The sequence below is a fragment of the Lycorma delicatula genome, chromosome 9 (assembly GCF_047948215.1).
Source record: "Lycorma delicatula isolate Av1 chromosome 9, ASM4794821v1, whole genome shotgun sequence".
NCBI classification, from domain to species: domain Eukaryota; kingdom Metazoa; phylum Arthropoda; class Insecta; order Hemiptera; family Fulgoridae; genus Lycorma; species Lycorma delicatula.
The window spans coordinates 9,802,750-9,820,404 of NC_134463.1; the positions used below are offsets into that span (position 1 = coordinate 9,802,750).

At 29.6% G+C, this 17,655-nt stretch overlaps 2 protein-coding genes across 3 annotated transcripts in view; one reads left to right on the forward strand and one right to left on the reverse strand.

The window, feature by feature from the left end:
- The window catches only part of LOC142330226 (nuclear pore complex protein Nup85-like), a 42,509-nt gene extending 38,005 nt beyond the window's left edge, over nucleotides 1-4,504 (reverse strand). For both annotated transcript variants that reach the window (XM_075375378.1, XM_075375379.1), the window contains exon 1: nucleotides 4,284-4,504. In XM_075375378.1, the coding sequence (XP_075231493.1) occupies nucleotides 4,284-4,352 (69 nt within the window). In that variant the 5' untranslated portion in view covers nucleotides 4,353-4,504. The remainder of the gene's footprint in view (nucleotides 1-4,283) is intronic.
- Nucleotides 4,505-7,207: 2,703 nt separating this feature from the next.
- On the forward strand, nucleotides 7,208-11,988 carry Polr2J (DNA-directed RNA polymerase II subunit RPB11). The gene is made up of 4 exons (XM_075375464.1): nucleotides 7,208-7,498; nucleotides 7,977-8,066; nucleotides 9,619-9,793; nucleotides 11,343-11,988. The coding sequence occupies exons 1-4, from the start codon at nucleotides 7,446-7,448 to the stop codon at nucleotides 11,376-11,378; spliced, it is 354 nt and encodes a 117-aa protein (XP_075231579.1). The 5' UTR covers nucleotides 7,208-7,445; the 3' UTR covers nucleotides 11,379-11,988.
- The last annotated feature ends 5,667 nt before the right edge of the window (nucleotides 11,989-17,655 follow it).

A 17,655-nucleotide genomic window follows, 5' to 3' on the forward strand; every position in this document is an offset into this window, starting at 1 on the left:
TTATCTATCTCTTTTCTTTCTATGAGAAAATTACCAATAAAGTTGAACATGAAAAACTGTGAAATTTCACTTTTGGTAAATTTTTCTCAAGAGGCAGTGATGGTGGTATACACGGTTTGAAATTTTTTTTTATATGTAGGTATATGTTAGTAGTTTTACCAAAAATAATATTAATGGTGATATACTTACCCCCTAAATTTTTATGAATTTTTGAAAACTAATATTTTTTTAAAAATTCAAATTTTGGCCTCAAATAACTTTAATGGGACTGGTGATAAAAATCTCAAATTTGCACAACTTCCCGTGTTTTTGTACATGTTTATGGAAAATAAAAAAGTTTCTTGTGTATTGTAATAATAAAAAAGTTATAACCTCTCAAAAATCATGAAAAACCTATTAAAAGTGATACCATTTTGACTCGCTAAATAAGTCCTCCAAGGGGGTTTCTTGTCTTCTTCGCACTTTAATATTTTTATACTTATTATACTATAGTTTAAATAGACACTTGTTTGGACCATTCAACTGTAGTGTTCATGTTATAACAGGCACTTGAAGTCACTTCCAGTCAGGAAAATTCATGTTGCAACATGCTCTTTTATGCTTGTTGCATCATTTTGCATTGCAGTTTGTAATGTCAGACTAGTCCGTCTGACATTAGTCAGTGACCTGTTCATATCTTTACAGAGTGTCTCAAATTTCATCCTTGTTTGGAACTGTTTATTTAATAAATAAGTTTTACTTAATAATATTATATTAGCAAATTTTAAAATCAGTTAAATTTTTACAGTATTTTCAAATAATTTTACATAAAACAATGCAAGACAATGTTCCATAGGAATTTATGCGAATGAAGAGTGTCATAAAACAGTGTATGGTACAGTGCCAAAAGAACTCATTAAAATTTGTGAATTTAGTGACAAAAACCAACAACTTATTTTTTTACATGAGATGTCACTAGTGTTTGTAAATATGAAAAATGTTTTTGTCAAATTCAGTCACCTGTATGGATAGTTCTGTTGTGATCCTTTCAGAACTCATAAAAAAACAGTTAAGAAAAACTTAGGGCAAAAAACATTAGAGCAAGCTCTCAAAGAACACATTTTTCCAAATTTAAATTTAGTTTCTGGAAAGTCTCTTTATGTTAATCGTTTGAAAAATATTTTTTCTCAGCAGGACAAAGAACTATATGAATGCGAAGACCAAGAGCGTACACTGCCTTACATTACAAAATAGAACAATTGGATGCTGCTTGAAGCATTATGGTCACATCACTACCTACAATGACGAGTCATTCTCATACAATTTCAAGAGAATTATCAATAGATATCACAGCTTTTGGATAACCACACTAAATAAGAAACTTGCATTGCTACAAAAACAGCTATTTCATTGAATAATTAAAATTTTGCTAATAATTAAAATATTGCTAATAATAATTACAATTTTTTTTCAACAAAAATAAACCATTGTAAAAATAAAAATGATTTCTTGAGGAAAGATATAGGCTACTCATTGAAATTTAAGTTCGGCTAAGTTTTACAAGCATTTTTGAATCAAAATTCTATTAGTTACTGATATTAGTTAAGTTATCATTATATTACAACTTATTAATAAATTTAAAAAATTGAAAACGCCAACTTCAACAACATAGATAAAAAAAAATATATAAATATGTAAAGTGCAAAGAAGACAAGAAAACCCCCTCAGAGCACTTATTTAGTGAGTCAAAATGGTATTGCTTTTAACAGGTTTTTCATGATTTTTGAGAGATAACTTTTTTATTAGTACAATACACAAGAAACTTTTTTATTTGCTATAAACATGTACAAAAGCACTGCAAGTTGTGTAAATAGAGATTTTTGTCACCAGCCCCATAAGAGTTATTTGAAACCAATATTTGAATTTAAAAAAAAAAAATAGTTTTCAAAAAATTTAGGGGTAAGTATAATACTAACATACCTACATATAAAATTATAATTCAAACTATGTTTGTCATCGTTGCCTCTTAAAAAAAATTACCAAAAGTGAAATTTCACAGTTTTTCATGTCCAACTTTAGTAGTAATTTTCTAATAGAAAGAAGAGAGATAGGTAAATAAACCGCTGGACCAATCTTTTACCTTGAGAAAATATGATTAAATTGCTTGTTTCATCCTTCCAGGACCAATAGTTGTTTAGTTATGAATTTTTCCATAAACCCTTACAATCACAAAAATAGGTGTGTGCACCATAATAAGAATGGCTGTCACAGGTAAACTGCTTAAATAAAAAATTTTAAATAAATTTTAAACAATAAATCATACTAAAAGAACCAGATGATTGTTCAAAGAATACCTAAATGTAACCACTACAAGCTTAGTAAAACTAAGCTTATTTAGGCTCAATAAAACTATCAGTAATCAGTAGATACATAGTCAACACTACTTTCTAACAGCTATTTTGTGATAAATTATCACAATTCAAAATCTGGATAAAAATATTTTTTCCTATAACCAAATTTATGATATTATGGTAATTATTTAGAAGGATGATGTATATTCAAAAGTCAATAATCTTGGCATATGTTGTTGTTTTCATCATGCTGATTGTAAATATACAAAAAAGTGTCACCTTATTGTAGTTTTTGACTTATAAAAAAATTTACAATGAAAAATCAAAAAATTACACATTCCCTTAGCAGTGAGGGTAATATTTTTAATTTGTGTCAATACTCTTACGTTTATGTTTTTTCTTTTTCATATAATTTTAATCTGATGTTTCTTATTGATTTTTAATACTTCATTAAAATTTGAATCGACTTATTTCATTTATGACAGATTGTAATAAAACATTAATGTGATTTCACTGTAAAAATGAAATTAAATAAGTTTCTGAACTTTGTACAATATTAGCAAACATCCTAATGCTTGCTAACCTTGTCTAATTAATCTTAAATATTAATTTGGCACTACCACTCTGCCATGAAGGTCAGAAAATATTCAAATATAATAAATAATATCAGTAGCCAATAAAATAATAATTTTAAAATAATCTGTAAATATTTGTGAATGAATAAGTACAAATTAAAGTTAAGCAAAAACGTCAGGCTAATCTAAGTGGTAGATATTTAATAACTCATTAAGAGTACAATACTTTAGCAGAAGGAACATCAATTACTGCTTCTAAAGGGAATTTTTGATTAACTGATTAAAATACTTCTTATATTGTTGGATAATTTATTAACAGAAAAAACTCTGTTAAGGTCCTTTCTTAGAGAAACAATCTTTTCACACTTAAAAAGAATTACATTTTCAATTTACTAAAAATTTGTCTACATAAATCTTTTATAAGATACATATCTTTCTAACTATGTAAACCAAAGAGCAAGCAATTCATTTTTTTTTATCTTGAAAAATTAAATCAAAATGTAATATGTTAGACAGGAATACATAAAGGTATAATATAAATACTTAACAATGATGATAGGCTTAGCAGCTGATTAAAGATGTTTCAATGTGAAAGAACAGAGTTTGATGTTATTGTAAAGAAGATTAGTTCAGTCATCCCACAAAAATGTATCTCATCTAACTTTTATCATATCCAGAAATTTTATTATGTACTATAGGTATCAGAAATACTACTTTTGTCATAAACAGAAAATGTATAAATATAATAAAAGGTCTATTTGGGAAACAAATTTTAACAGTTTTACCCACATTTAAAGTTAGGTAATTACTCAAAAAAATGAATTAGTTTTTGAACTGCTAAAGCATAGTTTTCTAACCCTGATAAGTAATTTACCTACTAATATAAATGTATAAATCTGCGAAAAACAATGAATACTTTTTTCCAAATAATTACATTTTATTTCTTGGCATATTTAAATTTTGTAATAATTAACAAGAAAATTTAATAAAACGTTAACAGTTCCATTAAAACTGCTATTTAAAATGTACCACACAATTTTATTTTAAAAAAATCAAACAAACTTTTGTAAAATTTATTTATTTCTCTTAAAGTAAAATGCATTATAACATAAATCTCACACTAAAAGAAACATTACTAACACTCGCACTAATCAGTTAATAATATAATGAAACCTATTTAAACCACGAAAGCAACCCCTAAAATAACACGAACCGGCAAAGGTTAGTTAACCTCAACTGATCAGTTTTCCCGACTGCTCGAAAGTTTAGCAAATAAAAACAGAAAATCCGGAAAATCGGAAGGGAACAGAAATGATGGTTTTTAGGATGACTCTGACTTGCAATAAAAATAAATAAATAAATCACTTAAATCACTTACAATCGTGTGCTGAGAACTATCCTGCTCTGCCATCCCAGTAAGAGTTTTATCAAAATATTGAATTACCATTTAAAAAATAGACCTGGTAAGTCTACGGGATAAGACCGATTTTCAGGACAGCTATTACGTTTAATAGTGAGATATACTCATTAAATTACAATATAATAAACACAGCGAAATTCGTTTACAAAACAGTCAAGAAACAGTAGCGCTTGTGTAAACTCTCCCGAGAAAGAAGAGAACTATAAGTATAAAATTAAGTACAAGCGTACTTAATTTTCTACGCGTTCACCACTAGATCAACCCGATGGGTTTTTTACTAAGTACTGCATATATTGTAACTTTTTCCCCATTTTTTTAACAATTTTTGACAAATTATTCATTTAAAAAGTTTCACTGCTACTTAACTCACAAGCATAGTAAATATATAATGGTTTAATAATATACATATTATGGACATTTAGTACATCTATTCATTTATGTAAAATACAAATAAATGTTTGAAATTTGGTCCTTCGGAATAGTGAGTAGAAGATATCACTGGTAGATATGCAAAATTCCTATGACTTCAAGGAGAGAAAGCTCAATAGCAATTAATTCTTCTATATTATATTTCTTGTTGGCAATCTACAACAGTTGCCGATCAGTGATACAGGAAAATTAATTGTTTTGTACTGTCTGAAAAAAATGACTGAAAGGAACTCAAACGCAGAACTTCCAGATAAAAGGCTTAGACGCTACCACTCCGCTACAGAGATTGCACATAAACATGGTATTTTAAATAAACTTCATTTTGTTTGCAGTTTTCTTTCCCTAAGTACTGTCTTTCTTTTTCCTATTTAGCCTCCGGTAATTACCGTTCAGATAATACTTCAGAGGAAGAATGAGGATGATATCTATGAGTGTAGTCTTGTACAGTCTCAGTTCGACTATTCCTGAGATGTGTGGTTAATTGAAACCCAACCACCAAAGAACACCGGTATCCACGAACTAGTATTCAAATCCGTGTAAAAATAACTGACTTTACTAGTACTTGAACGCTGAAACTCTCGACTTCCAAATCTGCTGATTTGGGAAGACGCGTTCACCACTAGATCAACCCGATGGATTTTTTCTTAAGTACTGCATATTTTGTAACTTTTCCCCCCTTTTTAAACACAACGGCGACCAGTAACCGCCTGGAAGACGTAACTTCGATCGCACCCGTGTGTCGTGGCGTAGAAACACTCCCCTGTCTTCGGACTCTTCCTTATGTCCGTCCATCTGGGTCCCCCTTGGAGGCAAACCGACAGTCCCTTCTGGAATACCAGAAAGCCCCTCACCAAGGAGGCTACCCAACCCGTTCCTATCCTACTCAGGGTCCGAGTATACACCTCATGCACCCTCCCCCCCTGTACAGCGCGCCCTCCCATCACACTTTGAGGGTCCTAAATGCTTCATCGCATGTTTTGTAACTGAATTCAGTTTTCTTTTCGTATTGGTTACTGTCATGAATTTTCAATCAGTTTTAGTTTACATGCCACTCTTACGTATGTCATTCATTTATACGCTTAAAAATGAAGCGCAAAAAATAAAACAGAAAGATAAATATACACGGATATTCAACATTTATTTTTATATTATTCAACAGGGGCTGGTGTACTCTGTGCATTTTTTTTAATTGGTCGAATTTTCTGCTCTATGCTTATATTTTAGGTACATATTAAAGAATACGATTCTGAACGACTTAAGCCGAATGACTTTATTGATCTTATTAATAAAAGTGGTATGCATTTATGTGGGTTTGTATGTGTATCTTCCACATACACCTTCTACTAAACCACAGAACCAATTTCAACCAAACTTGGAATAATTACTTACTAACTTCTACATTAACATTATATTATGATTCTGTGACGAGTTATTCATTTAAATAAGTTTTACTGTTACTTAACTCTCAAGCAAAGTAAATAAATAATATATAATGGTTTAGTAATATACGTATTATTATTATTATTATATATATATATATATATATAGACATTCAGCAGATTTATTCATATATATACAAATAAATGTCTGAAATCTGGAACTTCGTAACAGTGAATAGATATGCTGAATGCCCATAATTGACTTAAAGTAGAGGAAGCACTTTTATTAACATTATTACTTATTAACTGAGCAAAAATAATGTAGATGTTAGACATTTCTACCTTAACCACTGTGGAGGGGCCAAGGGTGAGAACACTATTACATTTTGTAAACTTGTATAACTTCCTAAAATTTCTGCAAGATTTTGGACCCTTCTAAATCATTCTGCAACATTATAGATCATTTTTTTATTGGAACTTCTACAATAAAATGAAATTTTTGTAGAAAATTCTGGAGCTTTCCTGTAATAGAAAAGATTCGAAAGCTTTTTACTAATGTAAAAGGTGAGATATCAGTTGCTTCAGTTTGAACGTAACAACGCAAAAATTAAGATCCAAATGCGAGGTATAAAACTTAGTTTCTTGATAGTGAGTAAATTCAGATTTTAGTGTTTAGTAAAATTATCAGCCTCAGATTCGAAGAATCTCAGGATAATAATTCTCATAATAACAATCTGATGAGAATAATCTAATTCTGTCAGATTCAAGCTGTAAAATGTACAGTTGTATTAATCATTGTTCTGTATATTGTTTAACAGTTTAAAATTCAGTTATTTCTTCAAACTCCTCGCGTTTTCATTCAAACTATATTATTGTAGGTCTAATAATATATAAACTATATATTTACAAACTGTTTATATTTTAAACCTGTTTACAAACTATATTTGTAAACAGGCCAAATTTTAAAGCTGAATTAAAAAAGAATACAATTTATGAAATCTTATAACTAATTTGATAAATCAGCACAGAAAGGAAATTTATGTTTGTTGTGGAAAGTTAGCGACAATTTTTGTAAAAAGGAAGTGGATGGGCCTATGAAGAAATTGTAATCCTGAGCAACGCTGGGTCGTGTGTTCTTTTAAGAATAGATACTTTATATGTTAAGTTGGTATAATAAAATACAGCTGGGAGCGTAGGACCTTGTTCAGAACGGAATTAGTGTCTGACGAAATCCTTCGAATTGTAACGATTGTTTTGATTTTAGGTTAACTTTTGTGATTTCTAGTGTATTATACTTTGAAAATATAATACGATGAATGCACCTCCAACATTTGAATCATTTTTGCTTTTTGAGGGCGAAAAAAAGTAAGTTTTTGAGGTATTTTTTCCCCTGGTGCTTAATTAAATTTATTAGATTGTAAGAAAATTTAAGATAAACATTAAATTTGGGAAATAGTTAATTATTGTTGGTTAGAAGCTATTAAAAGCTGTTTTCATTATTCCTATCTGTTGAATTAAATTTTCATTTATAATTTAAATTATCAGTATGAGTAGATTTTATCTATTTATTAATTTCTGTTACGGATGTAACGATCACAAATACAATAAATTTCTGTAAACACCAAATCATTTTGTAGGATTTAGAAATCTTATCACTAATTTGATAAATCAGCACAGAATTAATTGGAATTAATGTGGGTTAATTAAGCGCTCATCTTGCTACCTGAGTTCTTAAAATAGCAATATTTAAACCCCCAAAGAAAGTTACAGTTCATGAATATGTGTATCTAAATATTTTTTACATTGCTAAAATTTTTATCATTTGATGTACGTTTTTTTTTAGGATTATAAAAGAACTTGATACAAAAGTACCAAATGCTGCTATATTTACCATAAATAAAGAGGACCACACCCTTGGAAATATGATCAGAAAGTAAGTATGGTTAGTTAGAATTTGTTTTATATTCACTGAAGTTTATTAAAAGTAAATGTCAGTTTAATAGTAGCAAATAATATAACATAAAAGAATTAGGACTTTCTTATGAATATAACGATTATTATTGATTCTGCTTGCACTTCTGGGCAATGTCCAGTAAATTTTATGCCATAAAATATTTTTTGTATGTACCAAAACTGACCTCACTTTACTATTATTTTCTAATAATGAAATAAGACTAGTTAACTATTCAACATGAATTAGATTTGTGGTTCAGTTTTAAATCCCAGAAAGGCAGTAGAATGCTTTGTGTTAATCATCACTTGCTAATTTTTCAGCCTAAAATTCAATTAAAAAAAGTAGCCCACACCTTTCAAAATAGATTCATAGTAATTGGAGGGTACATTATACAAAAATTTCATTTTTAAAGTTCCACAAACAGAGATTTTTTGTCCAATTTGGTTTTAAAACAATTTCCTCACTGCAGAATTTATCTCTACATTACAGCTAAAGTGCTGGCCTTCAAGTGTTTCTATAATTTTGAAACAGATTATCACTAGTAGCCAGGTTTGGGCTATATGATGTATGCTGCAGTACTGAAAATCTGGGGGTCAAATTGCATCTCTTGTATGATGCGTGTTGTTCATGTGTTAAGCAGTGTTTGATATTATTCCATTCTTTTCTTAAAAGAGAAGAATAAAGCAAGAGAATTCTTCTCTTTATGTAGTAAGAGTTTTAAACATTCAGAGTTTATTAATCTATTAAAAATCTGAAATGACAAATTTTAGAATTCCTAATAACAGTCAAAATTGATCTCAGCAGAAGCCTGAGTTTAGTTTTCCTTTTTGTTGAGTTGATTTCCTTATGGTAGAATTCCATGGACTGCCTTTTGTTTTTTAAGGCAAGATTGCGGACCTTTGTCTTTAACTCATATTTTTCTTCAAATCATTTCAGAAGTTCTTGAGAGATCTTAACTATTTCAGTTTTCATGTTATCAGAAGCTTGAGCAGTATTCATCTGGCACAAATCTGTGAAACACTCAAGAAATTTAAGTGATCCACTCTCTTTAGAAATTGTAAATTTAACGGCAGTTTCTTTTTATTTGAAGTAATATGGTTTTTGAAGATCAGTTCTCCAATGTGAGCTTTTTCTTTTTCCATGATTAGAAATTCAATTACAGGATACTGTTTGATCTGAATGTCTACACTGTGCCTTCTGAAAGTGCACTGAGCAAGAAATGAAAGCATTGTGTTCTCTCCTTCAAATCTGATGATGGAAAGTATGATACAACTACATAGAACCAGTTTTATCAAGACATATTTGACCAAGAATATTACTGTGGAGGCAAAACTTTTCAAGTCATTCTAATAAATACTTAATTGGATTAGGTTCATTTTTAAAATAATTGTCTGATTTTACTAATTTAGCATGAGATAACAAAGAAATGTTAAATTTAATTAATCATAATATTTTTAACACATACTTATCATATATTAACCAATCATAATGCCTAGTATTTATATTTTTCATCTTATCCATTTTTTTTCAGTCAGTTGTTAAAAGATCCTAATGTGCTATTTGCTGGTTATAAATTACCTCATCCTTTAGAACATAAATTTGTACTTAGAATTCAGACAACTGCTGACCATTCACCACATGATGCTTTGATGAATTCAATTACTGATCTCTTAGCTGAATTATCTTTATTTGAAGAGCGTTTTAAGGTATTGTAAACTTTACATATTTATCTTCCTTCTAATTATTCTTAATGTTATGGAAAGTATTTAAAAGAATTATTTTATTAAAAGTTTTTTTTTTTTTTTTAATATGTTGTATTAATGATTGTTCTTTTTTAAATGTAATGAAAAAGTCTTGTAATATGCTTTGGATGGTGATTGCTGTTTAATAAGGGGTGCTTATAAAAGAACTCCTTGGTTCCAAAAATTGTAATGGATCTGACTTTTATATTTATGTTTATTATTAAATTTTTCATCACAAATATTCATCATGGCTGGCACCACTGTGTGACCTGCACTGCCTATCTGGTTGCCAGCTCACTGTGTCATTTCAGCACAAAGATCAGTGTTTGATTTGTTGAATCAAAATAAGATCGGTTATCACAGTTCAACGTAATTATTAATGTGAATATAGTAGGTGCTTTGCCTACGAATAAAACAATACTCTAGTGGTTAATTAATTTAAGAAAAGAGGCACTGTTTTGAAGACGAAGTCACAGGCAGGCTGTCCGTATCTGAACAGAATGTGGAATGGATCTGAGCTTCTTGTATCTGTAGCCCAAAAAAGTCATTAGCAAGGTGCAATTAAGAATTGGAAACATACCTAAATCTACAATGTACAATGTGGTGCATAAGTATTAGACTGTGGGTGTATGAGATAAAATTTTACATGAAATCAAACCCAAAGTGAAAAGTTTGCAGTTTCGACAGCTTAATGCTTAACATTTATGAAAATGAGGACTATTTGAAAAATGTCATGTTTTTAGAAGAGGCAATATTCAACATTAGTGGGTCAGTAAATTGACATAATTGCAGGATTTGGAGATCAGAGCCATTGCATGAAATTATGGAACATCAATGTGACTCTCCCAAAGTCAATGTTTGGTACAGGTTAATGAATGACTGTATTGTGGGCCAGTCCTTTTTTATAGAAAGTCCAATTAATGGGGTTATTTTCTGCAATATGCTCTTTCTACAGATTGACGATATTGAAGAAGAAAAAGGATTAATTTTCAATGGCTAGATGGTGCTGCACTGCATTACTGCAATTGTCACCATACTGCAATTTTGGTTTCAAAACAGGTAGATTGGAAGAGGAGGGCTGATCACCAAGAAGCCCAGACATGACCTCACTACATTTCTTTTTGTGGGGGCATTTAAAAAAATGATTTTTTAAAAATATATTTTAGTAAACAATAAAAATATTCAACAATTGTGTGTGTGTATGTATACACACACACACACACACACACATATATATATATATATATATATATGTATATATATATATGTATGTATATAAATGTGTGTGTATATCATAAAGGACTTTTACCTCTATATTGGTTTAAAAGCAGAAAAGTAATTTTCACATTAATTACATTAAAATATTAGTTTATTCTTTGTATAAGACTTTTTTCTTGGCTTGCTCAGAAAGTTGAGTCTGTGAAGGTAGCCAGGTGGGTGGCCACTTTTCTGGAACAATTTAATTTAATGTTACTAATATGTGACTAAAATTTGATTAATTTTTGTTTTACAGGAAGCCATCAAGGAAAAGAAAGAAGGACTGGATTAAATTTAAAAAGTTAATATTTTTAATATATCATAAAAAGATGAAAAATAATCCTGACAGGATAAAAAATCTGATTGTATATTTTATATAATTTACTGATTAAATTGTAATTTTAACCAATTAAACAATGATATAAATTAAGAAATTGTATATTGTTTTTTTTTTTTTAATTATGGAAATCAGTATTAAAATTTGTTGCTATTTTTTAACATAGATCTAAAATCTAATATTAGATTTTAGTACTGGAATTATTACTATTTATAATATTGATATATTTTCAACACATGACTGCTGAGAGAGGCTTGTGACATCTTCCAGGATAACATTTTCCTAGTTGAGTCACCATTAATTATATTCATCCACTATTTAAAATTTTAATAATTTCTATTCTATATCATAACACTTTTCTATTTAACCTTTACACAATTTTATCCAAATTGGAATTGTTAACTGAAAAGGAAGAATGGTTTTGTTTTAACTTTTTCTAGGAAAAATGATTTAAAAAATTATCAAAATTTAATGGATACCATCTATTTGTAAGTATTCTCTATGTTTAGTTTGTATTTTTAATTGATGTAATATTTATAAATAAAATATTTGTGCATACATCTTACATTTTATTTATTTTGTATTGATAAATCCAACTGCCACTGTCATCTAATACAATTTAATTATTTTATATATTTTCATAGGTCGTGCCCAGTAAGTAGTGATAGGATTTTTCTCTAAATTTTAACATTTTTTATGTTAATTCATGTTAAATAAATTTGGGAGGTCCTAATCATTTTGGATGAGAAATGGTTATTTGGCATTTACTTGTTCAAAATGAATTTTACAAAAAAAAAGATTTAATAATGTAAATTAATAACCTCTAGTCATAAATATATTTACCCATGGAATGATTATGATTACTCTTTGGTACAGCGGATTCGTCAGTTAATCTCTCGATCCTTCTTTCTTTTGCCATAATTGCAAATAAAATATATTTTCAGATCTACATAAAATTACATTTTCTAATGTCAATCTTAAGTTGTCTTATCTAGAGAATAAAATAAAAAAATTATGCTATTTTCAAATTTTAACAATGGTATTCAATAAAATTATAAAAAGGAAACACTTTTTACCTTTTGTGATTTTTTTTTTAAATTCATCGTTCTCTAGCTAGATATAAGTTAAAAATGTGCTCAGCAAAAGGAAGCAGGAATGCAATATGGCTAGTGCATTGTGTGTTAATATTATGCATTGCATTGCATCGCTGTTAATGATGGAGAATGACAAGTCAGAAGGTGTACATGATACCTCTACCAATTATCATTATACTGTAACTTACTATCTATGCAATATCTCTAGTCAAATATTAAATTTAATTAAAATAATGTAGCAGCAATTCTGATCACTATTTTTATTTCATTTTTCCTGTACTGACATTTTGAGATTATTCAAGCTGTCTTTCTCACTAGTGTAATTATTCATTCTGCATTTACCGTACTGAATTATTATTATTTGTTGATCTCCATGATGTAGAGGTAGTGTCTCGGCTTTTTATCTGGAGATCCCTGTTTGAATCCTGATAAGGCATGGCATTTTTCACATGCTACAAAATTCATTTAGCATTCATCAAGTAACTGTAAGAGGGTTTAAACCTACTGTTACTATAAAGTAACTTATACCAGCAGTATTGTATCTAGATGACTAATGTATAGAGTGATAAAGACATGGCAATAACAAAAACCCAACTACTAATTTTACATATCTACATAGAGTACTTATGAAAAATGAACAAAGAATAGTTAAACAAGTTTCTCTTTCTTTTTATACAGGCATTTTTCAGGATACATCCTAACCCATAGGGAAAGACACCCACCATGTGACAGTTGCAGTCACCATGCCACTCTTTCTGTACCTAGACCATATGGCCTTTACCAGAGGTAATCTTCAAAACCTTGGCAAAAGACATCTCTCAGCCTTGTTCTTGCTTCAGTCATGATGCCACTGATGGGAATGCCACATGTGACATTCTGTTGGTGTACTACTATCCCTAAAAAAAACAACAAAACACATCTTGCATTAGTCTTAAGCAAGAATAAGTAAACAAAGTAAGGAAAGGAACTGAATTCCACGCCTATCTCAGGGTAAAAAAGTGAGTTTAACACGCATCTACAATAAAACAAACCAACAATAAAAACTTAGGAACTACAAAACAATCAAAAGAACCGTGGGAAAGCCCAGGCGGCACCCTAAACCCAGAAAGATATTGCATCATGTACTTATTTGGTTGAACCAAGAGGCGCCCTGGCAAACTAACAACCAGGAAAGAGACCTTGCGTATAACATCTGCCTTCTGTCTCATCTCATCTGGCCAGCCATAAAGCATTACCACGTTTTTCAATTCCCCGAACTCTGTCAGAAGTTAATTCCCCTAACTTTTTGGTGACATAACACTCTGATGCAATCAAGTCTGTCAGTTTCACACCCACAATCACCAAGATCACCTATTGTGAAATTGTATGCTAGGTAAGTTAGTCAGTAATGTTATATTATTACTTCTACATTTTGTCAGGTTGCTAGTCTTAACAAAGTGGAGGCCATTAAAGTCACCATCTCATACAGCCTACACAGGCACCTGACTACAACATAAAATGTTGAAGTAATATTAAATTTCATATCGCTGCTTAATTTGTTGTATCCTAAAAAATGCCAGTAAGAAAAGAAAAAATAACTTGGTTAACTATTTTTTTCAGGTCTTCATAATTATTCTAGGTAGATATGTACAATTTGTAGTTAGGTTTTTTGTTTTTTAATAATTTTATTTTCCTACTGTGGAAGTTGGTGTTGATAGGGTAGAATGATTTCCATAACATGGCTCTTTGAGCACATTTAAAAGAGGTATTTTTTAAGATTAAAATGTTTCACTTTTACTTTAAAAAAAAAAAATTGTTTGGAATAATAGTTATAGATTAATGATTAAATCATTTAAATGGCTGACAACTAATATTTTAAACATGATTTATTTCACAAAAAATGTTAGAATAAACAAGTATACCAAATTTTAATAGACTTTCAATCTATCCTTGAGGTATGAATCTCAGCTTTATCATCAAACAATGAATAACAGAAAAATATGAAAATTTAGATTCACATGTTTACAGGATCTTTTTTCTTAATTTAACAACCTGATTTGGTTCCCAAAATTGTATCATTTATTCATGAGTATAAACAATCTGTTATTCATAGTGTATGAATACATCTTATATGCCAGTTTCAACAAAATTTCCCAACATATTTGCTTTTACCTGTTTCTATTTTTAATACCACATAAGTTGTCTTTGATATTAATTTGAATATAATCTCGTTTTGTAGTTTTAATAAACAATTTATGAAAAAATACTAATCCTTAGGTTTTTTCAGTACAGTTTTTTATTTACTGCTGTAATTACGTAGTTACAGAGTTTCTGAAACCTATATAAGAAGTAAAAAATAATATCAAAACAAAACAATAGCCAACAGCTTCAGCAAAAGCAATGCTGCATTTAGCTGATATCAATTTTTGTTGTGCAGGTGACTTATAAAAAGAAGAAAATACTAGTTCTTTTAATATGCAAATAGTTTGGCATGAAAATGATGTTGTCTCATTCAAAATATTACACTATAAAACCTTACCTAGCGGTCACGGAGTCAAGAATGTTATTCTGAATTCATTCTGTCTGCTGTTAGAGATTTAATAACAAATATAAATACCAACAAAAATAAAAAGAATCCAAAGAATATCACATTCATCATTAGTAAGCTGTTTATGATTTGGGCAGCAATACCAATTTCAAGAGAAATTCAATGAATGAGAATGTGACAACACAGTTATAGATATATTGTGAAATCATCAAAAGTAAAAAACTTATTTGTTAACCTGGTGTGTTCCAAAAAAAAGCAAAGACAATTCTGTTATGGTGACTGACCCACTGATGCCCTCCCTCATTCCTCTTATAAGTGTTTTGCAAAGCAACTACAATCAGAACGCTTCACGAATATTGGGTGAATGTAACTATAAAGTTGAGAGAGAAAGAACCTTAGCTTCTTGTTCAATTTTCTTAAAATTATGCAGAACATAGATAAAATCAAATCTATATTACCTGGAATAAATTTAAGATGCCCCAGAAATATTAGAAATTTAGATGCCCCACAATATTTTCAGCACCCATCAATGAATGAAATTCAGTAACAAAAATAATTAATTTCTAGCTCATCTGAGATCTATGTGATCTTTTCCTTAATGGGCCAGGAGCATTAGACAAAACAGGAGATTTTTTGTAAAAAATTGTACCACTCTGTAACTCAGCATGATAATGTAATCGATTAAAACTAACATTTCTAACAAAAAAGTAACATGAATCAAGCTTTGGAAGTAGTTGAAAAGGGGGGAAAATTGAAAAAATGACCTGAGTGATATGTGAAAATTGTGTATAGCTTGGCCAGAAATCACTTTAGAAAAGATATCATAGTAAAAAGTTTTAGGTAATTGCTTAACTTATAAACTGAGACGTAGATAACAATTTCGTAATTAGGTCATGTGCAAAATACGAAAAAATAAACCTGACATTTGACAACCAGTAGCTTTCTTTTTTTCAAAACACTTTAAATTTTGGTAAAAATAGCGAAAAAAAATTGTGCGAAAAGTATCCCTGGGCTGGATGCTGTAAGTTAATTTGTTACTGCAAAATAAACTCAAAATAACCATAATTTTTGAGCAAAGAGGAATTTCTGGGTCTACATGCGCTAAATTGAAGGAAGAGACAAAATGTAACTTTGTCTTATCAAAAACATTATTTTTCAGCTCATTTTTTATCCTTTATTAATGTCTACAAAATTTTTCAGTATTCTAAAATACAATATCTCTGTGAAAAATGCATATATTCAAATGAAACCAAACCCAAACACATCTGAAAGCACTTTTTTTACTTTTAATCTAAGCTTTGAAACACTTTAATAGGTTTAGTAGTTAGAAATATTTGCCATAATGTGCTTTTTATTACAGAATTCATATCTCAAAGTTTAATTTACATTAAGGGCTGACATTTACATTAATTTGATGTGTATTTCAAATTTTCTTTTGTGAAATTGTCCAAGAAACAGTGAACTGACCGCATGATCAAGTTTGCACTAGTAGCATAGCACAGCATTCATTGTATGCTTCAAGGCTCTCGAGTGTTCGCAAATAAGTGACCACAGGCTTCAAACTGTTGCAGTGATTGATATCTGTGGACCTAATCATTGAAAGCTGATGATTCTTTTTTTAAAGTGAGGTAGCGCATTGAGATAAACAGGAAAAAGCATAAAAACATGTAAATTACAACCTTTTCTTCATGACATAAGTCATTTTTATTATTTGTACTCATAATATTTGCAATCATCATAATATATACCAGCTGTAAACTACGATTATGTTGTTTTTTATACTATTAACATATAGAATGACTGATTTGTCTGAACTCATATTGTTTACAAAACAATGAAATATGCATAATAAATATTATAATTGAATTTTAGCCGTTATTGCATGTAATCTATTTTGTACGATGTAATCCAATATTACTAACAATGTCATTTTTGTATGTAATAAAAAAAGAATTTCAACAGTGAAAGCAACGTGAAATGAAAATATTATTATAACCGATTGAAAACTTGTTTTTATTTTTCATTACATATTATTATTCAGTTTACTCACCTGTATATAGTAGAGTGCTGTATTCACATGGGATGCAATAATTATAGACACAAAATGGAAAAAACAGAATATTTGAAATAACTATTTTTTGGGCTTGACGATATACCACATAAGCTTGAAGCCTGTGTATAGAATATGGAAATGGAATTTCCATGAAGACCAAGGTGCTACCCACTATGCTGCGAATATATCATTGTTACATGTAGTAACAATGATAAAAAAAACTCAATGCATGTGTTTTTACTTCTTACTTGCTTCACTTCTTGATTGCTTCAAATTTGACTGCATTGCTTGATGCTTAACAAGTTCTCTCTTGTCCTTGAGTATTACTGGGAATGCCTGGCTATGCTAATAGTGCAAACTTGATTATACGGTCAGTTTGCTGTTTCTTGGACAATTTCACACAAAAAAGTTTGATATGCACATCAAATTAATGTTTAAACATTACTTAATGCCCGCTCTAAATGTCAGTCCTTAATGTAAATTAATTTTGGAGATATGAATGTTGCAATAAAAATCACATTATTGCAAATATTTTGGTTACTACCAAACCGCCTTTTG